At 37.2% G+C, this 23,872-nt stretch overlaps 2 protein-coding genes across 2 annotated transcripts; one reads left to right on the forward strand and one right to left on the reverse strand.

Annotated features, from left to right (window-relative positions):
* The first annotated feature begins 9,261 nt into the window (after positions 1-9,261).
* On the forward strand, positions 9,262-17,181 carry LOC141613268 (exocyst complex component EXO84B-like). The gene is made up of 7 exons (XM_074432004.1): positions 9,262-9,694; positions 12,128-12,225; positions 12,738-13,767; positions 14,512-15,027; positions 15,754-15,942; positions 16,206-16,342; positions 16,806-17,181. The coding sequence occupies exons 1-7, from the start codon at positions 9,542-9,544 to the stop codon at positions 16,966-16,968; spliced, it is 2,286 nt and encodes a 761-aa protein (XP_074288105.1). The 5' UTR covers positions 9,262-9,541; the 3' UTR covers positions 16,969-17,181.
* Positions 17,182-17,825: 644 nt separating this feature from the next.
* LOC141613271 (mitochondrial import receptor subunit TOM40-1-like) lies at positions 17,826-23,433 on the reverse strand. Its single transcript, XM_074432008.1, has 11 exons — positions 22,935-23,433; positions 21,940-22,021; positions 21,726-21,825; positions 21,513-21,608; positions 21,344-21,394; positions 20,697-20,762; positions 20,420-20,521; positions 19,384-19,452; positions 19,213-19,296; positions 18,735-18,830; positions 17,826-18,197 (listed from the first exon to the last, which is right to left on the reverse strand). The coding sequence occupies exons 1-11, from the start codon at positions 23,056-23,058 to the stop codon at positions 18,141-18,143; spliced, it is 927 nt and encodes a 308-aa protein (XP_074288109.1). The 5' UTR covers positions 23,059-23,433; the 3' UTR covers positions 17,826-18,140.
* Between the last annotated feature and the right edge of the window lie 439 nt (positions 23,434-23,872).

A 23,872-nucleotide genomic window follows, 5' to 3' on the forward strand; every position in this document is an offset into this window, starting at 1 on the left:
ACATCATTATTCATCACACATCCTCATATACGAACTACTTTCTTTTTCTACCATATCATTCATCATTCTCATATACTTTTCCAACGATTCCAACCAACATGTAAACCAACTATCATGCAACATGCTTTCAACAAACCATATACAAAATCAGATCGTCACCATCTTTATCCACATTCCCCATTCTCCATAATCATACATTCACTGGTTCATACCACACATTACTATATAGATACACAATACACAAGGTAAACACATAGCGATCCCGACTCATATCCCAAGGTGACCGGTTCAAAATTGTAGGGCGAGTTCGCGACTTTAGGACGTCTCCCAAGTCTTTGCATTAGCTCCTACAACTTTTACCCCGGGTTCATTTTAATTGACTCCCTATATTCATTGGATTTATTGGTTACAGGTTTCAGGATCGTCGCTCTGATACCATTTGTAACACCCCCATACTCCAAGTGCCTTACCAGGACCACTCAGGTATAAGGATACTACCATCTCGGTTACCCGAGGCATGATAATCATGAGACAATGAAGAAACATACTTTTTTAAATAAGCTTAAGTGATTACATAACAAAACCAACTGTAAGCAAAATACAACTGTTCTCAAACTATAAACCAACTGAAAGGAACTGTCCTAACAAACACAGCGGAAGACTAAAGACTCTGATATGTGATGACTCCATCCCCAGCTAGATCCCACGCGTATCCAAGATATACCGCTAAGCAATCTGCTCACCACCCCGAATGGATCACCATAGTTTTTAAAACATTTAAACGGGTCAGTACTAATCACACAATTTATATACATATCAACAATCCGATAAACAGGACACTCACACCGTCACACATACAATCACACCAATCCCAACAATCTCAATCACCGATCGTCCACTTTGGACAATACGCCGATGGGGGACCGCAGCCGTACCCACCAAATCCCCGCTCTTCATATTGAGCGATTTCCCTGTTCATTAATGTGCACATCCCCTTCCGTGGCGGGTTCCACGAAGGGCGAAACTAGGGCGTGAAGCCACTCCCGCAAGTGACTCCACTCAGCCGAGAACGCATCTCGAGAACCATAGACAACCAATCACAATCACAATATCCACAACCGTCTGTATCTATCAACAATATACAATCACAATCACAGCCGTCACAATACAATTACTATATCAAACAATCAATCTCAACACATCAACAATCATCCCATTATGGGACTAATACTGAGTAGGAAATCCTACCTGGTAAGCACACAATCAGACGGTCTCTCTTCGCCGAGTCAAAAAGCTTCCTCTATGAAACCTCCTCCTATCATACGACATATAAATGCTACCGAATCATATACTATACAAAAACCCCCAAATCCCTTAATTAGGGTTTAACCAAAATAAAGGAAATACAACAAAAAGGGTACATAGATCTTACCCTCGACGCAAGGAACTCAACGGTATAAGCAACGCTAAGAACTGACCTTCCAAACTCCGGGGATTGCTAATTATGCGATTAGGATGAAGAACTTGCTTGCTTTTCTCTAAAAAATAATTTAGGTTTTGCAAAAGTGATTTAGAATAATGACGATAAAGCTTATATACCTTAATCGCGTAATTAACAAAACCCAAGAAAACTCCCCGTAAAACCGGACACTCGATCGAGTACCCGAGATACTCGATCGAGTACCCCCTTACTCAATCGAGTACCCACGTTACTCGATCGAGTACCCAACAGGTCAGAAACTATTTTAAAACGCAACTCACCCTTACTCGACAGAGTAAGGCCTACTCGATAGAGTACCCAAAGACTTATAAATACGGAGTATTACAACGACCCTTCTTCTTGTCTAGGCAAGAAGAGGAATTCCGCGATCCTCCAGTGTTTCTAACACCATAGGGAGTCTACTCTTGACGAAAGCATTTAACAATTGAGGACAAAGGTACCCTAGCTTGACACAACTTAGAGGTGATTTATTGGTATCCTTCTAGGCTTAGAAGTTTGAAGAAACCGTATCTATGATGGAATGTGTACCCTTAGATTGATTCCCTTGAAGAAAATTTCCGCCACTTAGATGAGGAAAGTGGCTATTCTTTTGTAGATGCATCCATTACTTGTTTTGTGTGCTTAATGCTTGGGTGTATCGCCATTTTGGCAAGCCCCACCTTGCCTTACAAGAAGGCACCTTACCTTATGGAAGTCTTGTTGTGAGTTGAAGGAGTGGAGTGAGACCCGCTAATTGTCTCACATCGGTTATATTAGTAAGATAGTTTAAATAAAGGTCTAGTTCTAATCACCTCTTTACTCGGGACGAGTAAAGGTTCGGTTTGGGGATATTTGATGTGACTCATAATTGCGCACATTTAGTCCCCTAATTGAGCCCATTTTGCATACTATTATAACATTCTATAGCCATTTTATCCGTCAAATGCTTTCTATTCTACTTTCCTAGTGCATTTCGTATGTTTTGTAGGAAGGAAGATAATAAGGCGGAATTCCCGTCTCCCGTGCATATTTGGAAGCTTTTTGATGATCTTGTATGGACTAGTATGAAGAGGAGGCAAGAATGATGACCAAGGATATAGGAATAAAGAGTATATAGAAGGATCATAAGCTTAATGGCAAGGATAACGATAAGGAAGTCATTGCAAGAACAAATTATTCAGAACCAAACAAAGAGTTGCTCCTTTGGCTCTGAAAGTATGCTAGATGAAACGGCGTCAAAAAATCAAGTGGTCTAGGCTTTTGAATCACTCAAATAGGAGTCCAGATGAGGAAATGACGTCCGTTTTACAATCCGAGCACAAATAGACAAGCTGTCCGCCAATCCGCTCGTCCCGAGACTCAAGACGCTCGTCCCCAGACTCAAGACGAGCGTGCCAGACCCAAGACGCTCGAATTGTTAGAAATTTAAAAAGAGAAGCACTCTGCCCCATGATCCGAGCGTCTCCCCTTTAAGACGCTCGTCTTTCTTTCCTACTATCCGAGCGTCCCGCAGCCAAGACGCCCGTCTTGCAGCCAGACAATCCGAGCGTCTCCTCCACGATCCGCTCGGATCACGAGACAGGACCTCCGTGCCAAGACTCCAGACGCGCGGGACGAGCATATTGTGGGGGGGACTAGCAACGTGATATGCGCATCTCCTTCGAGACTTGCATTTCCCTACTCAACACTTAGCAATGTTATTTACTAATCTACCCTTGCTTAACCTAATGATGTACTACTATATATACTCCATTTGTAATAATCAAAGTACCAAGCCCTCTTAGTAGAAAGTTTCCTTAGATTAAATCAAGCTTTCTTAGATTAGATTAGGAGTAGATTAGAATAGATTAATCTCAATCATTCCACAAAATTACACATTAATCTTTCCTTAATTATTGTTCAAGTTTATTATTGGAGAATTGACAACTCTTCATCAATGAATCAAGTTCTCTTCTTTTATTCTTTGCTTTATTATTTGGAATTATTTTCATAGGTATAATTCTCTTTACCCTTGTTTAATTATTGTTAATCACTTTAATTTATTCATCATGTTTTACTTTGTTAATATGATTGACAATCTTATTAGCATGTTCAACTTGATAATGAGTGAGTAGTTCTTTGACTAGGATTAATGGGGAATTAGGGGAAACAAACATGGGGATTGCTTAATCTAATATGTTTTCATCATTAAGTTGCTTGCCTATTGTGATTTCAATTTATGCACATGTTATGTTTGATGAAATGCGAGCCTATGAATCCTTCCATTTTTTACCCGTCACTTATCTTTTCAATGAGACTTGTAAGACATAAACCAACTCGAGTCTCATTAGACCATGCATATAGTTGAATAGGAAGGACTAAGTCGACTTGTAGGTGTTGTACAATCTAATCGATTCGGCTCCGGGACCCAAACCTTCTTAGGGATTGTAAGATATACACCAACTCGATCTCATCACAATAATAAGTGCTTGCTATTTAATTGAGAACATGTTTGTATGATCAACTCCCATGAATCTCATATGACCCCATGACATCCTAGTATCCTTTATTATTTGTCTGCACTTTTTATTACTTGTTTTACTTTATTGCTTGCATTAGTTTAGACTCACCAACTACAAACCCAAATCAATTGTGACACTAGCATAAATTGAGATAGATAGACTTAGAACCCAAAGCACACCGTCCCATGGATCGACCTCAACTTAACCACTAACTAGTTGTTTGTTGAGAATATAAATGTGTTTGATTGGGAGACACGAAGACAATCTCCTCGCCAACCCATCTCAACCATATCATCCCTAGCTGCCATGTTATCTTTTGTCCTACCCGGAACATTCGGCAGAGTATTGATTATATTATCACAAACGTTCTTTTCAATGTGTATAAAATCTAGGCAATGTCTAACTGGGAGGTCACGCCAGTACGGAAGTTTGGTAAAAAAATATGGTTTTTTTTATAACCACGAGTAGACAAGTTAGGTCCCTTCTTTCCATACGTTATCTCAATATCTTTCAATTTCTCATACACTTCATGACCATTCAAAATCTGAGGACTCCCACGTTGCTCAGGACTCCCATTAAACGCCTTGTGAAGCTTACGATAATGATGATCAGGGCATAACCATCGACGATTTCCCCTGTACACATGCTTGCGAGAATGTTTCGAATATTCTGATTCAACATCCCTTCCACACAATGGGCAAGCCTCTTTCCCATGTACAATATGTCCAGAAAGATCGTCGTACGCCAAAAAGTCAGTTATTGTACACAATAACATAGCTCTCAGATTGAAACTTTCTTTCTTATAACCATCAAACACTGGTATCCCTCTTTCCCACAGAATCTTCAGATCATCTAGAAGTGGTTCCAAATACATATCTATGTCATTTCCAGGTTGTCGAGGGCCAGATATCAACAAAGACAAACATCAGATACTTCCGTTTCATGCAAACCCATGGGGGCAAATTATAGATGGCCAACACAACTGGCCAAGTACTGTGTTAAGGTACTCATGTTTCCATGAGGGTTCATTCCATCTGTGGAGAGCGCTAGACGCAAGTTCCTTGCTTCTTTGGCGATGTCAGGATATTTAGCGTCAAACTCTTTCCACTCTTGACCATCCGCTGGGTGTCTTAACTTTCCATATTCATTCCTTCCACTATTATGCCAACTCAACATTCTTGCATCTTTTTCATTCAAATAAATCCTTATGAATCTTGGTATTATTGGAAAATACCACAACACCTTAGCTAGGATCCCTTCCTTAGTCTTATAACGCCATATAGAGCAGCGCGGACAATATGATAATTTCTCATAATCTTTACGGTACAATATGCAGTCACTAGGGCAAGCATGTATTTTCTCATATTCCATGCCCAATTCTCTAATCATTTTTTTAGCCTCATATGTCCGACTCGGAAGAACATTAATGTCAGGAAGCATGTCATATAGCAAAGCTAGAAGATTCGTATAACTCTTATCACTCCACCCATTTGCCCCCTACAAGTTATATAACTTTACCACCGCGGACAATTTGGTATACTTCTTACAATCAGTAAATAAAGACATTTCAGATTGACTCAATTTCTCAATTAAATCATCAGCATTTATTTCCCCATCACCGGTAGCTTCAAAATCATCGAATCCATCATCTTCAGCAAACTTCTCACCTAAAACAACTTTAGGTGTAGGTGAACGATTGTTTACACACACATCATATGCCCCATCCCCTATATCTAAACCAGCAGCTTTAGGTGTGTGATTATTTACCTCTACATCAGATTCCCCATCCTCATCCTCTAATTCTCCATGAAAAATCCAACGCCTATAATCTCTACTGAAACTATTCTTTTCTAAGTGTATTTTGACATCTGGGATAGGCAAAACCCTAATATTACCACATCTATTACAAGGGCAGGGGATTGATGAGTGGAGATGAAAATTTTCACTAACGAAATTGTAAAATTTAGAAATTCCATCATTATAAATGGGATCACCAATTTCACCATCAATCATCCAAGTATGACCCATATATAAGCCAGTAGCTATAAAAATGAGAATACCTTTTTAAGCTATAAAGATTAACGACGGCGATGACGGCAAAGATGACTTGTTCACCATCAGTCATTCTATTATTAATACCTTTGAAATTTCATTTACTTTTAGAGTTGCATAATCTAAGACGGTTCTTATAAGTACCGTTGTAATTGTGAAAGCATGCATGAGGTGAATAATGGTCAAGCAGCCAATAATAATAGGGCATGCCATTGGTAAACTAAAATCACAAACTTTTCATTGTCACAGTGGATTTGTTTTTACAACGGTTTTAAGAAACACCGTTGTTAATTTTTGTAATATGACAACGGCTTTAAAATAACCGTAGTTGATATATGTAATATGATAATGACTTAACAAAGAACCGTTATCATTTTGTCTTATTATTATAACGGTTCCAGTTCTTATTATCTTATTATGCCGTTTCCATTCTTTTTTATTATTATAAGTAGAAAGTTAGTCATTATAATATTTTATTTGGTGGATTGCATTTGAGTGTAAGGACTTAATTAAAACATAGTAACAAATAACATAAATAATTAAACTTTAATTCAAATAACCACCATAATCAAAATACACCTCATAATGTCAGATAATAATTAAAGACTTAATTAGAATCTGGTGAAGAATTATGATAGTCTTCGTGCCCAATTTCGGCATAGATCAAGTCGTAGATCGACTCTTCATCATCAGCGGGCAGTGCAGCTGGTGGAATGGCCTCTTTCTCCCATGACATAGGCACGTTGACAGGAATGTGATGCCTCCTGTAATGTGTCAGCAGACGATGATCAACATGGGTCGCAACTCATAGATAAGGGCCCTTTTGTTTAGCATCTGAATAAAAGTCCTCTTTCCCCGCATCTTTCTCCGCAAATCTAGCCCCTAATGTTCTTGTCTGACAAAAACTATCATGGCAGTTGGCTTCGTCAAACTCGATAAAAGCGAAGCCTATAAAACCTTGCTTGTTTGTAGACACAGGGTACACTTTTTTAACCGCAGTGAAACCGGAGTCATGAAGCATTTGCCTCAACCACCAAAAATTAAGGTTTAAACCTTTTCCATTCCCATCATAACGAACCGGTAGATTATGGAGAATGCAAGTAAAAGGCTGTGCGTAACGATTACGTGATTGTAGCTCCGATACACCAGTCATATTTTTTTTAGAGAGAAATTAAAGAGTAAATGTTTGATAATTTAGATTTTGACTTAAAAGACATATTTATAGAATTATTTTGGTCAAATTGAATATTATTGGTCAAACTGAATATTTATTAAAGTTCTGATAAATTTTTGCATGCAGTGGTGAAACTGAGAAATCTAATCAAATAGTGACAACGCTTGAATTGAAAAACCGTTCTTTCATAATTAAAAATGATAACGGTTACAAGAAACCCGTATCTATAACATAACAACGGGTACCACAAACCGTTGCTGGTGCTAATTTAGTAACGGTTTTCGAAATGTCGTTTTCTTAAACTGCTAACGGTTGTCTAACAACCGTTGATAAGAGCGATTTTATAACAAGCTTTTGGAAACCGTAAAACGTTTTTGATAACGGTTTGTTAAGTAGCCGTTGTCACATTATAATAACAACGGTTTTCGTGGGAAACCGTTATTCGCATTATCGCGGTCTAGGTTTCCGCCAAAATTTGGAAAACGGTAATCTAAGTGTCGTTATTAAATGCATTAAACCGTTGTGATACGCTCCTTATTGATTGCCAGATTTGGCGTAGTGTAACCATTTACAATTTCCAAGGTTTATGTACTTCGTATAACTATGTAGCAAATTGTTTGATTTGTGTTTTTATTAATATCGTGAAACTGTGATTAAACGGGTACTAAAAAATATATAAGGTGCGAAGCACAAAATAAGATCTATTTTGTTCACTTATTACATCTAATTAGCATAACTATATATGGGCAGCTATAATATTCTTATGACATTGCTTATATTTAGAACGTTACGTTCACATATATATATTAAGTCGGTTAAAAGACGAAATTATGCGTTATATGCAGCCTAATATCTTCAAAATTAACAAACACGATCATTGGGCCTCCGCGTGAAGAGAAACAACTAGTAAATACAAAGTGATCAAAACACTAATAAACAATCAGTCTAAAATACCTTTTTTAGTAATAAACCCATGATAAATATTCAGATACCATTGTTAGGATATGACCCGGGTAACGCCCGAGCTTCAACACTAGTTTGCTACTCACTCATATCTAAACCAAAGGTAACAGTTGTTTTATCACACATGCCAAGGCACGTTTTGCAACGTGAATATTTTTTTTTTTTTTTTTTGAAATAGAAGAATAATTTCATTAATAGAACGCCATATGACACTTACAAATAATAATTATAGTCGAAAACGAATCTATTAGAAACCAAAGAAAAATAAATTTCTTGTAAACTAGGGATCTCAAACCATGATCTGACAATTCAGCTCGGCCTCGTATCGCTATCTTCATGTAGCTTTTGATGAGGGGATCCTTCGTATGATAAATTGTAAAAGGAAAAATACCTCTTACTAATTCTATAGATCATTGATAAATAACTTGTATCCATTGAAGTAATGTGCGACGAACCATCAACGAATTATTCTTGTTTATATTTTGATTGAAATTAAATCCAGGATTAACTAGAAAACCCCCGAAATAAAGGACAGAAAAAACTGAAAAATGATTCTCCCAAGAGAGACTTTTATTGATTAGATGACAAATACGCATACTATTAATTGAAAGATAAAACAGTTTGGGGCTTACCATTATCGATGGGAGCTAGGGTTTTTTTCAGAGAGGAGAGAGATCAGAGAGAGATAAATCTTTTAATAAATATTTATTTTTGCTACGTGAATATCTTTAATTAACTATTATTAAAAATTATAAAAATTTGATATTATTATATCGTTTATAACGATAAATCAAATAAGATCTTACCTGACTAGCTATATTTTGTCTTATATAAAAATAATATCAAATACTCCCTCCTATTCTGAATAACTGTCCCATTTGTCATTTCCGTCTATTCACATAACGGTCCCATTTGCCATATTTGGACATGTTTTTTGACTTTCCTACCCTTGCTCTTTTCTTTATTTACCACATCAACCACCCTTAAACCATCATATTCAATACTTTTCATTATTTAACTTCTATATTCTTACCCCTATACAATATTTTTCATTATTTTAACTTCATTTCTTAATTTTTGTGTCATTGTCCAAATGGGACAGTTATTCGGAATAGGAGGGAGTTTATCTTACTACCATTGAATAGTCCCAAAAACGTACCTTTGTTTTGGATGATGGTTCTATTAAACAAGAATCGTAACGACGTCGTTTACCCAGTCTCTCTTCTTCGCTTCGTCCAACGTGAAACGTCTAACTCTCTCTCTTGTAACAACTTCTCTCTCCTCGAATCGAAGAAAAATCCCCAATTGATCGTTCCAAACTCTAAATTACACTCTCATTTCACCAACTTGATCTGAATACGAGCAATTTTAATGGCGACGGTGAAAATGCCGAGATCGAGATCACAATCCGGCGCTCCGGCGAAAGAAAACTTGCCGAAACTTGAAGAAAGTTTGAACGCATTTCGTAGTGATAGGTTTGATCCTGGTTCTTATGTTCAATCCAAATGCACACTCAATGAAAAGGTATAATTTCATTAAATCTTTTGTATTTGTTAATATTCGTACGTTGTTGTTGATTAATTCGTAACATTTGAAGTTCTGTTGAATAATCGCGTTTTGTTGATGTTAATGAGCTCGGAAATGTTAGTTCTACGGAGATTCGGTTGATTGTTTTCGTGTATTTAGTAAGTTGATGGCGGAAATTTGGTGATCGTGTATTGTTTGATGATTTTTACGCTTTTTCCGCCGGTAGCTTTCGTATCGTATGCGTATACGAGTTAAGAAGAAGTAGGATCAAAGATAAGAATACTTGTGTTTTTATTTTGTGTTCGTAGAGGTTGATCCTTGTGTAAGTAAATACAGAAGTGGAAGGTATTTGTGAAACAGATGGAGTAATTGCGATAAATTACATATGAGATGTGAATTTATTGGTGCTGTTATAGGATAAAAATGCAAACTTATTGGAGTGTGGTGGCAGTAGGTTGACGGAAATCTGAAATATTACTGTGTATGTGGGGAATGAAATTTAGCTAGTAATGAATTTTAACGCGGCAGGGAAGTAAGATTTGTCTTTTTTTTTTAATATAGCTCTCAAATGGTATTTTCTCCTTTGCTATAATTAGCCATTTCGGATTTGGTGGCAATGATACATGTTGGTTATTTTATCGGTGCTGTTATAGGATAAAAAAATGCAAACTTGTTGGAGGCGGTGTGGCAGTGAGGAGGAATACGAAAATCTGAAATGTTAGTCAGTATATAGGAGATAAAATTTAACTAGTAATGAATTTTATGCACCAGGAACGTAAGAATTGGCTTTGTTTAATATAGCGTGCAATAGTATGTTCTCCTTTGCTAAAATTAGCCATTTTCAGATTTGTTGGCAATGCCAATGGTATACACCGGTTACTTTAGGAATTAAAATTTTAGTTAGTAATGAATTTTACACCGTGAGGAAGTAAGATTTCCTTTTTTTAATATAGCGTGCAATGGTATGTTTTCCTTCGCTAAAATTAGCCATTTCGGATTTGTTGCCGATGTCAATGGTAAACGCCGGTTACTTTATTTTTTTTGAATGTATTACTTGGTATGTAGGAAATAAAATAATGAATTTTACACTGGGGAAAGTAAGATTTGCTTTTTTCTTAATATAGCGCGCAATGGTATGTTCTCCTTTGCTAAATTGGTCATTTCGGATTTGGTGGCAATGCAAATGAAGCATGATGGTTACTATTTTTTGAATGTCTTTTGTGTAAAGTATGGTGATTTTTAATTTTTTATGTGATATTTCACTTATAGATTAGTGCATTCTATTAATTCATAGCGGTTATATTATTAAATATGAAGAGACTGTTGGTTTGTAGGTTCTAATAATTGATTTTTACGCTCTGATTTGCTGGTAGCTTTCGTATTCTATGTGTATAAGATTTATGAAGTCGGATTAGAGATAACAATACTCGTGTTTTTATTTGTGTTCGTAGTTGTGGATTCTTGTGTAAAGGCGAAAGTGGAAGGTATTTGTGAAACAGGTGACTATGCGAGTATTGCTAGGTGAATTTTTCGGTGTTGTTATAGGAGAAAAACGCAAACTTGTTGGAAGGGAAGGTAGACGAAAATCCGAAATATTACTCAGTATATTATATAGGAGATATAATTTAGCTAGTAATGACATTTACGCAGTAGGGAAGTAAGATTTACCTTTTCTTAATATAGCATGCAATGGTATTTTCTCCTTTGCCAAAATTAGTCATTTCGGATTTGGTGGCAATGGTGCATGCTGGTCACTTTAGTTTTTGAATGTCTTTTGTGTAAAGTATTGTGATTGTTGATTTTGCATGTCATATTACTTATAGATTAGCTCATTCTATAAATTGATGGGGTAATAGTGCTAAATATGAAGGAAGTGTTGGTTTCTAGATTTTACTATTTATGGAAAAATATGGAATTTTTGTTGTACATTTGACTTTTTGAGCAAAAGCTATTTCAGTTTATTTTGTGCTGGGTTGTTCTTGTTTTTAGCCGAGAGTGCACTTCCATGCTTGTAACAGTTGTAAGGTATACTATTAGTAAGATATTGGACAGAAATTCGTGAATCAAACTTGTGTCTGAGTAAATAGTTTACTCTGTTTTTCTTTTTGATATGGATCTGCTCTGACGTCAGCAGAGATGATGGGCAATAGTTTCTTCACCGAGAAATAAATCTTACTCCATCAACAAGGCATTGTTGTATCCGGTTTTTCTTTTGTACGTGTTTTTTTTTTTTTTTTTTTTTTTTTCGTGAGGGAGGGATGGGTCACCATGGACGAGGTGTGTGTGTGCGACTTCCTTATATAATCACTGCGAAGTGTTATGCCTAAAACTGTTATACGCTACATTCTACGTGGAGCAATCGACGGTGTTTGCTCATCAATTTTAAATGTTAAATTTGTAATCGGGTCTATGTTTGTACGTTTTACGCAGGAAATAAAACACTTATGCTCATACTTGATGGATCTAAAGAAGGCGTCTGCTGAAGAAATGCGTAGAAGTGTTTATGCCAACTATTCAGCATTTATACGGTGAGGGTTATCATCTAGAAGAAATCATGAAGTTCTGTGGTTTGTGTAGGTGCTAAATGCATAGGTGAATCTCCAGTATTAGTATTTAGTACTGCAATAGAGATACAGGGTTTGCCTCTATTTCTTGCTAGGCTTGTACGCGGTTTCGTAAATCATTTGTTCACCGCACTCCTCAACAAATAAAGAAAAAAACATTTTTTTTGGGGGGGGGGTAGCGACGTGTGTAAGTGGGTAACTGAACTGTGCTTGGGCGTGTGGTAGGCCATGCAGTTGAGGCGCGTAACTATCTAAAAGAAATCCTATGTTTTTGTGTAAATCCTGGATCGATATTCCCCAATATCAGTAGTGCAATGGTGATATGAGGTCTGTTCCTTTTTCTCGTTAGACTTGATGGGCTATCAGGCGCTTAGACTTCGCTTTGGCTCTTATGCTTGTATTTGTGAATGAGATGCGTACTGGAACTCTTTTTTGCATTATCTTGCTTACATTTCTAACTTTCTTCCATGATACAGTACATCAAAAGAAATATCAGATTTGGAGGGGGAGCTTCTGTCCATCAGAAACCTTCTATCTACTCAGGCAACTCTTATTCATGGACTAGCTGACGGAGTGAACTTGGAATCATTATCGATGTCTAGTCCTAAGGGCCCTATTATAAACGGCACAGCAAGCAGTGAAGATCGTGAACCTTCAGAGTTGGAAGAGTGGTTGATTGAATTTCCTGATCACCTCGATGTATTATTAGCTGAAAGAAGAGTGGATGAAGCGTTGAAGGCACTAGATGAAGGGGAGAGAGTTGCTTTTGAAGCAAAGGAAACGAAGACACTAAGCCCAGAGATAATTACCTCTTTGCAAATCGCTATAAAGGAACGGAGGCAAAGATTAGCTGATCAGCTAGCCGAAGCTTCTTGTCAGCCTACTACACGTGGTACTGAACTACGTGCATCAATTTCGGCTCTTAAGAAACTTGGTGACGGACCCCGAGCTCATACGTTACTTCTTAGTGCACATTTTCAACGATACCAATATAACATGCAAAGTCTTCGTCCATCGAGCAGCTCGTATGGAGGAGCCTATACTGCTGCCCTTTCACAGTTGGTCTTTTCTGCCATTGCCCAGGCAGCAAGTGATTCATTAACTATATTTGGTAGTGAGCCAGCTTACACTTCTGAATTGGTAACATGGGCTGCTCAACAAACTGAAGCCTTTGCCCATCTCGTGAAAAGACATGCTTTAGCTTCATCTGCAGCTGCTGGAGGTTTGAGGGCTGCTGCTGAGTGTGTTCAAATAGCTCTAGGTCACTGCTCATTATTGGAAACTCGTGGTTTATCTCTTTCTTCGACACTCGTGAAGCTTTTTAGGCCTAGTGTTGAACAAGCAGTGAATGCAAATTTGAAAAGAATCGAGGAGAGTACTGCTGCCTTAGCCGCTGCTGATGATTGGGTTCTGACCTTCCCACCTAACGTCACATCTACTTCTAGCACGTCTGGGTACCAATATAAGCTTACAAGTAGTGCTCATAGGTTCATTTTGATGGTTCAGGTGGGTTTTTTCTTATTTGCATTGTAATTTTATGAGCCCAATGTACTATTCGTACACTATATCTCTTTTGCGATCATCTCAGGGCATGTTAACTGGGAATGGCCCTTGTAGTTGCCTTTGTTTTTGCTTCAAATATCTAGATTACCTAAGTCATGCCGATGGGTGGGGTGAGGTCTAAGTGATTGAAATGAATCTTTAGAAACTGAATGTTGTTTATCTAGGCTATTATTGAAATATTTCAGGAGGCTATTCTTGGATTCTTATAGGTTTGTATGGGTTTCTAACTGTGCCCTGTATAACTGTATTTGCCAATTTGGTAGTGCAAGTCATGCTCATGAAATTTTACAGATGGTTTCGGCTGCGGGTTACGGGCTCCCTGAATGTTTATTAGAATATCAGTTCTTATCTTATGAGTCACAGTGGACCATGTTGTACACTCAAGTGTCTGATAGAAATAAGCACTCCCTAATCACGAGTGTGCAAGCATTCAAATCCTCTAGACCGATGCTGATGGTCTTAGGCAATGGTGGAGTGACTTTTACCAGTTGTCAGTCCAATTTTTTTTCTGCGTACTACAATTTTTATATTTATGTGGAGTGTAGGTTAGTAAGATAATGCTGGACAAGTTGAGACAAACAATTTTATTACATTTTTCAATTTTCAATTTCGATTTCTTCTGTTACTCACACGTGTTTTTTGTTCGACAATGATGTTCCTCACTACTACGATTGATTTCTTTTTTAGGACTTTTTTGAGGATGTGGGACCACTTCAGAATATGCAATTAGGTAGTAGAACATTAGAGGGTGTTTATCAAGTGTTCAATACATATGTTAACATGCTCATCAAAGCACTACCAAACTCCATTGAAGATGAAGCAAATTATGAAGGCACCGGAAGCAAAATTGTTCGAATGTCTGAGAATGAGTCACAACAAATTGCATTGCTGGCAAATGCATCATTGTTGGCTGATGAGTTACTTCCTCGTGCAGCCTTGAAACTTTCTCCCATAAGTCAGCCTGATTACCAAGATGAACCTCGTAGGAAGGCTTCTGATAGACAAAATCGTCAGCCTGAGCAAAGAGAATGGAAAAGGAGACTTATAAGCTCTGTTGATAGACTGAAAAATAGCTTCTGTCAGCACCATGCTTTGGATCTTATCTTCACAGAGGAAGGCGACAGTAATCTTACTGCTGATATGTATATAGGTGTTGATGCAAATGGAGAAGACATTGAATGGTTCCCATCTCCCATATTTCGGGTATGTACAATATACCTTTGTTCAGCACTCTTCTTTGATTTTACGTTTCATGCATCATAGCGTTCACATGTTACAATAGTCAAAGTTGAATTTGAATAGCCAGTTTTTTTTTTTTTTTTTCAATTGTTTCTTCAAAACAAGGAGTGGCTCAGCACAATGTCTTGATCTGCAGTCTTAGGTAAAACTCAACATTGGACCAGATATAGTATGGGTTCCACCCACAAAATTGGGGAGTTGCTGAGTTGTCTTTATTTTCTCCCTTGGTCGTGTGGTATGTAGTTATAATTTTGCGAGGTGTTGGTTTCTAACGTGGTTCTTTGCCCTGACTTTTGATGTTTTTGAGCACAGATTGAAACAACTCAAAAGTGCATATATTGGCACTGGTTTGGGTAGCCTTTGGGATGTCTTGTTTGTGTAACCTTTGGAATGTCTTATTTGTTGACTGCTTAAATGTTCTCCCTTTTTTCCATGCATATCAAAATTTGTTCGTTTAAATGCACGATAACAGTGCTGCTGTCTCTGACTCTGCTGATCTTTCATTGTCTTTGAACGCAATAGATTGATTTGTGTTATTTCAGACATGTAGGTTCATAGCTGTCTAGTTATCCTTAACGAGTGGTTAAGCCGTTAAAGAGAGTTTGTTCAAATTTGCTTTTCTTCCTGTACTGCGAAATTTTACAAACCTCCTGCCTACTTATTAATGCTGTGATTCACACACTGTTTCAGGAGCTTTTCTTTAAACTCAATGCTATGGCTAGTATAGCAACAGAGATGTTTGTGGGAAAGGAACGATTTGCAACACTGTTATTAATGAAACTCACAGAGACCGTCATCTTATGGTTATCTCAGGACCAGAGTTTCTGGGACGATATTGAGGAGGGTCCTAGGCCTTTAGGTCCTCTTGGCCTTCAACAGGTATATATCTCTTCATTTTAACAAAAATTAAAAGCTAGTATGTTACTGAAAGAACACAAATCTCCTAAAACACATATTACTCGTCTCTAACAACGATCAGTACAAACTGTTAATGTTTTTTTTATTTCATTGCATCTACCATTTTGGACTCTTGGTTAAAATGTAAAAAGTCTTATTTCTTGCATTTTTTTGAATTATCGTGCGCTTATTTTCTTCAACAATCCTTACGAGGCTACGATTGATGTATTTGATTGTGATTGCAGCTATACTTGGATATGAAATTTGTCATCTGCTTTGCTTCTCAAGGTCGCTACCTATCTCGTAATTTAGTTCGTGTTATCAATGAGATTATATCCAAGGGTTTAGCAGCCTTTCAAGCAACAGGCAGGGATCCTTATAGGTAATTCTAGTTCCTGTCTGACAACATTCTGTCAAGGCACCATTACTCAGTTGCCTCTCATTTATTTAAAAAGGGTCTCAAAATGCAAAGAATAACTGATAATGAGATATAGACGTAGAAAAACTGACCTGGTCCAAATGATGCAGCCACGAGTCCTGAATCAAACTCTAACAAAAGAGCCCTTGAAACCTGAGTTGACTCATTTAATCTGTAAAACAATCTGACATTCTGACCCAAAACTGCTCAACCAAAATATGATCCAATCTTAAATATGACGAACTGTTTAATTGGAAAGCACCCCAGACTCGTTTACACTAATCTAAAGTGACCTAGCCTGGAAAGGCCTGGTGCAACTCGTAGTTTAATGCACAATCTAGATTATCTGATTGCCACAATTTTTAGATTCTGCATCGAGTTTGTGATGAACAATGAGGTTTCTTACACGGCTTTACATTTTATTCAGCGTTCTACCTGAAGACAATTGGTTTAATGACATATGTCAAGATGCAATCGAGATGTTGAGTGGAAGACCAAGAGAAATTAATGGGGAACGCGAACCTAATAGTCCTACTGCTTCAGTCTCTGCACAGTCAGTTTCATCTATCAGATCCCATGGAAGTTCATAATCTCAGCAACCAACGGCTCGCCTGTAAATTGGAATGGAATTGAGCGTTTCTTTGGTAGCAGTTGATTGTTTTTAGAAATCAATTGACTTTATTTTTTCTGTAACCTTTTCACCTTCATATTCCTTCACTGCATCATATTTTTCGGTGATGTCCAGTAAATTTGTTTTCTCTATTTGCGAAACAGAAGTTTTTTTAAAAAAACACATTTCATTATATAGCAGCTTGTACCATTTATTTATTAATTCTTTTGAAAAAAAAAAAAAAAAAAAAACTTTCCTAAATCCGTGTTTGCTCGTTCATAAGAGAAACTGAAAACGACAGTATATTTTGCTGTTTCATCGTCAACCTACCATCAACTTATCAAGGAAGATATGATTTGGGTCTGAATCAAATAACGAGTTGCCTTCAGCCCGAAAGTGCATCTGAAGTGAGTAAATAAACTAACGGGACGTGACACCATGGTCAAACGTTGGATCTCAATGTTTGGTCCATGGCTGAACCTTGGGTTGCACAAATTTCAGATTTACGCAAAAAAAAACGCCATGTCAACATGGAAACATTCCGATAGCGTCATTGCCCTACTGGTGTCCTTGAGGCCCTCAGGCCTTAGGTGACAAATTCAGGGTTAATATATCAAGTAACCAAATTATTTGCAAAAGTAGGTTAAAATACGTTGCCATGTCAATACACACTTGGGACGAATTATCTGGAAAAATGTCATAATCGATTGAAAATAATTGGGAAGCATATAATGATGATGACGACGACAAGGGTTCCAAAAAGGTCCAAATCGCATAATGTGTAGCATCTGCATTATTTATGCACCCTAAGAATGATAGAAACCAACTACTCGTTCTACTTGTATGCTAATTCTATTAAAACTTTGAATTATTAGGAATTCTACAATGGCTCTCCAGAAGCCGAAATCATAATCATAATAAGAATAATAAAAAGGATAAAAAGGAACATCGTTCCTTAACGAGGGTAAAATGGGACAAACGCGAGCTAAAAGTTTGCATCTTGGCAAAGATGCCCTATAGATCAATATAGGGCAAATAGATAAGATGAGTTTTGATCTAAACAAAAAGAACCCATCTTTCCCGATAAATTTAAAGCTCGTAACAGCTGTTACACTTCTGAGCCGAGCTTACAGTGGGGGTGATCTCAATTGTTTACTCCCCCACATTCATACCGAAACCAAATTTGTAATCTTTCTTCCAGTGATCAAGCTGCAATATTACAAGAATCGGGTTAGAATCCAATAAGCAGTTTCGCCAACAAATAAATGTACAGCGTCGTTTAGTTTTAAGATATGAGAATCAAAATATTACGAGACAAAAAAGATGACTATTATCGAAAGTGAAAATCTATCTCGTATATGGCTATTATGAGTGTCTCGCATGGAAGCAAATGTCAGCTAAGTCATTTAGTGGTCGCACTAATGCCCCGAGTTCATAACCCGTCAACATCAAAATCACCCTTAAAACAAAATAAACTTAGCTAGAAAAGAGTCACTTTCCAACTTGTACACCCGAAAAAGACGCACTAAAAGCACACATAATAGTATAGAAAGGCACAACAGATGAATCCAAGTGCCATAGGCATTGAAACAGTATCTTATTTTTGCCGCAAAATTTTAGAAGATCTTTCTAGCCATACCAAGATCAGTTAAAAAAATTTAGAAAAGCAAAAAGGGAAAATTGTAGAGGATAGAAGTAGGAAAGTTGACCGAATTAAAAGAAACTGTCAAAGAAGTTAAATCTCACCTCGGCAGACAGTAAGAAACCAAATCCTGGACTAAGTCTCTCTTCAACAAAAGTTGTCACACATCCATTGGAATCTATCTTTCCTCTAACACGTGCCTGCATAAAGATTGAGCCGTTCAAAATATAAACTCCTGAAATTCATCAATTACAGCTCTCCACAAGATTGCCAAATTCAGAAACAATATGAAATGAAATGCTTTTCAGTTAGTAAAACGTTGTGCAATATTTAGAGTCATGGAAAACAATGATGATGTTCTAGACAGCTAGCATGTTTCATGTCCGTTTAAAACTTTTATTTTGAACAGAGATGTCAATCAATGAGATTATGGCTCAACACATTGAATGTCATTGATGGATTCGCTAATTTTAAGACAGAATCGGGAGAGTAGAAAGATGATCAAATAGTATTTTGACATGAAAGCGGGCACTGGTGTTGCATAACACTATGAATAGAGAAAAAAAAAAAAAAAAAAAGTACCTGACGAAGAATAGCGTCATAACCAACACTTGCTGTGACATCTCTTGACATATAGTTATACATGAGTTCTGTGGCTAAAGACATCTACATCACACACAAGTCATCAAGCTTCAATAAGCTGTTTAAGGATCTTGACATATAGTTTATACATGCTATATACAGCCAACTTACCTTCTCCGACGCCTTCTGAACGTAGCTAAGGGCAACCATTCCTGTGCTAGCCACTTGTCCAGTTGCAACCTACATATGTAACAGAAACACACATCGAAATGCAACCTTAAGTATTGTTCTTTACACAAATTCTTAGCTAAGATGGAGATATTTTGTTAATTTGTTTCGTGAAGTTAGTTCATAAATCAGTCTAACAGGGTTTTGTCATCCTTAATTGCATACAATTCCAAAAAGAACCCAAAGAGAATTCGCCTTTAACCGCAATATATTCATCTTACTCAAGGAGCCACTCGTATATCATGTAAAGCCCAAACCTCAGCCCTACATGTCAGTAGTAGAAGATAAAAAAGGCAAAAGGCATGGAAAGGGACAAAAGAGTGAGTCAAAATACACATAAGTTGAGCCAATTAGCGTATGCTAAAACCCGTTACCACATGTAATATGTCTACAATAGAGTTTCTACTACTAACCAACTCATCTTAAGAGACATAAAGCTAACATTATACATTACAGAAAAGGTAGACGTTGCGTATCGTAGGCCTCAATATACTTAACGTAAACAAGAAGAGCAAAAAGAAAAGAGGAAGAAAAGGTATGGGAAACGAAACAGGGCAAGAGAGATATGAAGAAAAGCAATCGCAAGTGCGGGTTCTTTCCAAAAATTGGACTATTGAAGGACTACCAGTGTACTTCCCCTAACCCAATCATTGGAGACAGTATCACTCCAGAAATTCAGAAAGTAAATAGGTATGTTAAAATTGTTGTCGGACTTGGCTAGAGGAAAACAAGGTAAACAACTTTTCTAAACCTACAAGTCACTGGTAGTTGCAAAAATTCCTAGTCACTGATTCAGCAAAGACTACAACATCACCCCGATTCCTCACATGCTCATGTGGGGTAAGGAAAGTCGGATCAAGAACACGAAGGAGCTGTTTTTGAAACTCAGCAGACTAACAAATTAAATCAGCTAAAAACAAACAGATTGAAGTACCATACAGTTACAGTATGGGAGAAGAAGTAGAAAAAAAGGAGATACCATTTTATCGTTGCTATATCGAGCAGCATAGCCCACACCAGACTTCCTATGTTCACCGGCATAGAAAATTTCACCACCCAAAGAAAGATTTGGGGTCACACTCTGACAAGCCAGTGATAAATTATGAGAAAACTAATACAAAGTATATATGAAAATGTGTTGGTATATTCAGAAATAGGGCATTACTTCCAGATCAATACATTCAGTCCATAACGAAAAGTGCTACGGAGAAATATATACAATATAAACTAAAACAATTGCAACTTGACTTATTTACCTGTATGTAATTAGCCCCTAAAAGAGCACCACTCCCAAATTGAAACTGTGTCCTGTAATCACTACCCTGATGAAGAAGCAAATAAGAACATAAATATCATGAAAGTACAGAACCTTCTATATACGAATAAAAAAATACTGAAGCATGCCGTGTTCTAAGAGAAGTGGAAACAGTTGCTGCTCTGCAATTGGCTTCTATGTCATGTGTATAAGCGGCGGGAAAGTACAATTAAAGAATATATTTCAATATTCTGGGTAAGTGAGTATATTTGATAAACACCAAATAAAAAAATAAGCGCACACCATGAGCGTGACACCAGTATTTTTCAAGAACAAATGCACAACATTTATGAGCCCAATAGAATAAGATTTTGAAAGCATCCCCATAGAAGGAAATATAAAATCCTTAGATGAGAATCAGATACCATAAACAGGTTGAGAATATCTAGTGAGGCTTACGGGACTATATTTTCATGCCACAACAGAAAGATTCACTAGTCTGTGCATATGACATCAGTTACGAAAGTTTGTGCCCGTTAAACCAGTGAAATAAAGATGACCATTTGCATGAACCAGTGACATCTTCCGTATCTAAAGTGGCAGAAGAAAAAGAAAAGAAAAGAAAAGATGAAGGTGAAAAGATCTTACCTTATAGTCAAGGATACCCATTCCATGAGACATGCCAGGTTCATTTGTAAGCTGAAAAAAACATCATCGTGTTATCAAAACTCAGGAATCGTTACTTTGTTAGCTGAGAGGCGAATGATCCAATCTAATATATATGCAACATTAGATACAGGTATATATTTATACGTACCTGACCATTGGCCTTAATGGAAAGATCGTCAAGCAAATCATACTTAAATCTCGCACTTAATCTACCCTCCTTTGTTATCCTTCCAATAAGCATTAGCTGTAAAAACCCACAACGATTTAGCTAAATGTTATTGCAATACATGTCGAGATAGGCTAGCCATGCATGATTTAACGTCCACCTCTATATAAACAACAATTATCAGACAAGTCCTACCTTTGGGTCTATATAATTTGCACCAAACTCATAATTGGAGGTGGGTATTTTAAGGGTCTCCGGAGACTGAGACGGAACTTCCATAGGCCCCATTGTCGCACTGAAGATAGTTCAGGAAGAAAGCGTTGATCAGAATCACAAAGTAAACAGCAGTATCAAATGAAATATCAACCGCACTAATGAGTGCTTTATAATAATCGAAGTGTGATACTACCTGTGACTCAGGAAGAAGTTGGGGGTGAGTGCTTTATTAAAATCAAATCGTGCCCCTTCAAAACTTTCTGGCTTCAGAGACACTGCCACCATCAATAGCGAATTAAAACTTTGGTACACAAGGAGCATGGTACAAATTACAATTATTTATTCCACGTACCAATACAAAAATCTACTTAAATGAGACTACTTGGCAAATGAGAATACTCAAAAGTTACATCCTTCAGTTTTTAAATGCAACTCAAACAACATTTAAAAGTCAATGTAATACTCGTAATTTCCTCTGAATCATGAGTAGTTAATTTTTGGCCTTATACACGAGCTTGTATAACATCAACTGGTTCACACCCGGACTACAGCTCTAGATTATGAAATCGGCGTACAATAGTTAACAATTCCTCATAAACTACTGCAAATAGAATGAGATTCTACCTCTCTTAGTAACCTACATATTCAGCAAAGCTTATTAAATTTGCATTGATGTACATTGCACAGAAACTCACAACACGAACAATGCCAAATCATTCAACAACAATACACAAAAGCTGCCAATCAATCAAGCAAATAATACAGCAGCAGTATCACTCTATCATCTTTCAAAATCACAGTAATTACATTCAATTAATAGATAATCCACATCAAATTAAAACTCTTGTAAACCCACATTCCCAAATCACCATATCAGGTCAACGATTAATTATTAAAACAGCTAATATTACCCCAATACCTCAAGGGCTCCCGCAAATTGCAGGGTAGGAAGGGTTCGGATGTACACATATTTACCGGAGGCCGTTTCTGAATGACCCAAGATAAAAATTGCGTCGAGAATTCAAATAAGTTAAAGTCACAAACTTTTACAACCCATACAAAGAATTAGCCAAAAAAAACCAAAAAGCCACAAAACAAAATCAAATCTTTATATGTTCTATCAACAAAAACATTGCAAATTAACAAAAAAACAAAGTAAAAAAATTGAATATAGAAAAAAAAACTAACTTAAAGCTTCACGGTGGATTTCTTCAAAAGGAATAGGACAAGGAAGATTCTTGTAATCAACATGTTCATCAACTTTGGGTGTTTGTGAAGGAATTGATGCAGTTGTTGGTGGGATTGCGGCCATTTTTAATCGGAAAGTTTGAAACTTTAGTTAGGTTTCCAACTCAATTGATGTAAAATCGACAAATCGTAGTAGATATAGATGAAATCCAATCAAAAGATCGGAAATTGGGGAAGAACAAGGGTTTAAGGAAGAGGGGACAAGAAAGAACAGAAGGGGGTTAAAGAGGGTTTTTGGATGTTCGTTGTTGTTTTATATGGTTTCGGGTTTCGGGTTTACGGATCCGGTTTCGACATGTGCTCAAAGCCTATGGTTATGGAAAACCAATTAATTTTTTTCCTTCAAAAATATTGTTTTCTTGGTATACAATCCAGTATTGTTTGAATTGCATTTTGAGGGTTTGAACCCTAAAATTAAGACTTTTAGTTAGGTTAGGATAATCTTTTACCTGTTAATCATAAACTCATATAGAGGCTATAGAGACGGTTTGTCTAGGATATTTAAAAAAGGAAAAGATAAACCAGCCGCTTTTGTGGGAAGGCACAGCTGAGTCCTCTCCTCCTTCTCCGAACATCATACAAAGCCTCATCAGCAGGCACGGCAAAGGTGGGAGCAGGAGCAAGTCTACAAACAAGGCGGGAGGATAAGCTGCGCTCGTTCCACGACGCTTCGCTTCACTTGCTCCCTTCGCTCGCTCCATACCTTTCGCTCGCGTGAAAAGTTAATGATTCTCTTCGTTTATGTTTGTTTGACACAAACAAATGGAATGACATTCTCTCGCTCCTTGACTCTCTTACCCTAAACTCCTCTAACTCCTTACCTCTCGCCCCCCAAGGAAATATAATTCTCTTTCTTCACTTACCAACTAATCAACCCA

This window comes from Silene latifolia, chromosome 1 (assembly GCF_048544455.1).
Source record: "Silene latifolia isolate original U9 population chromosome 1, ASM4854445v1, whole genome shotgun sequence".
Lineage (NCBI taxonomy): Eukaryota > Viridiplantae > Streptophyta > Magnoliopsida > Caryophyllales > Caryophyllaceae > Silene > Silene latifolia.

Bases quoted from the DNA above. Each gene is read 5' to 3' on its own strand.
- LOC141613268 (XM_074432004.1), top strand. From the start codon at position 9,542: ATGGCGACGGTGAAAATGCCGAGATCGAGATCACAATCCGGCGCTCCG. The intron at 9,695-12,127 runs GTATAATTTCAT...CGTTTTACGCAG, and splicing joins AATGCACACTCAATGAAAAG to GAAATAAAACACTTATGCTC. The intron at 12,226-12,737 runs GTGAGGGTTATC...TCCATGATACAG, and splicing joins AACTATTCAGCATTTATACG to TACATCAAAAGAAATATCAG.
- LOC141613271 (XM_074432008.1), bottom strand. From the start codon at position 23,058: ATGGCCGCAATCCCACCAACAACTGCATCAATTCCTTCACAAACACCC. The intron at 19,453-20,419 runs GTATCTCCTTTT...TTACATATGTAG, and splicing joins GATATAGCAACGATAAAATG to GTTGCAACTGGACAAGTGGC. The intron at 18,831-19,212 runs GTACTTTTTTTT...ATCTTTATGCAG, and splicing joins ATGACGCTATTCTTCGTCAG to GCACGTGTTAGAGGAAAGAT.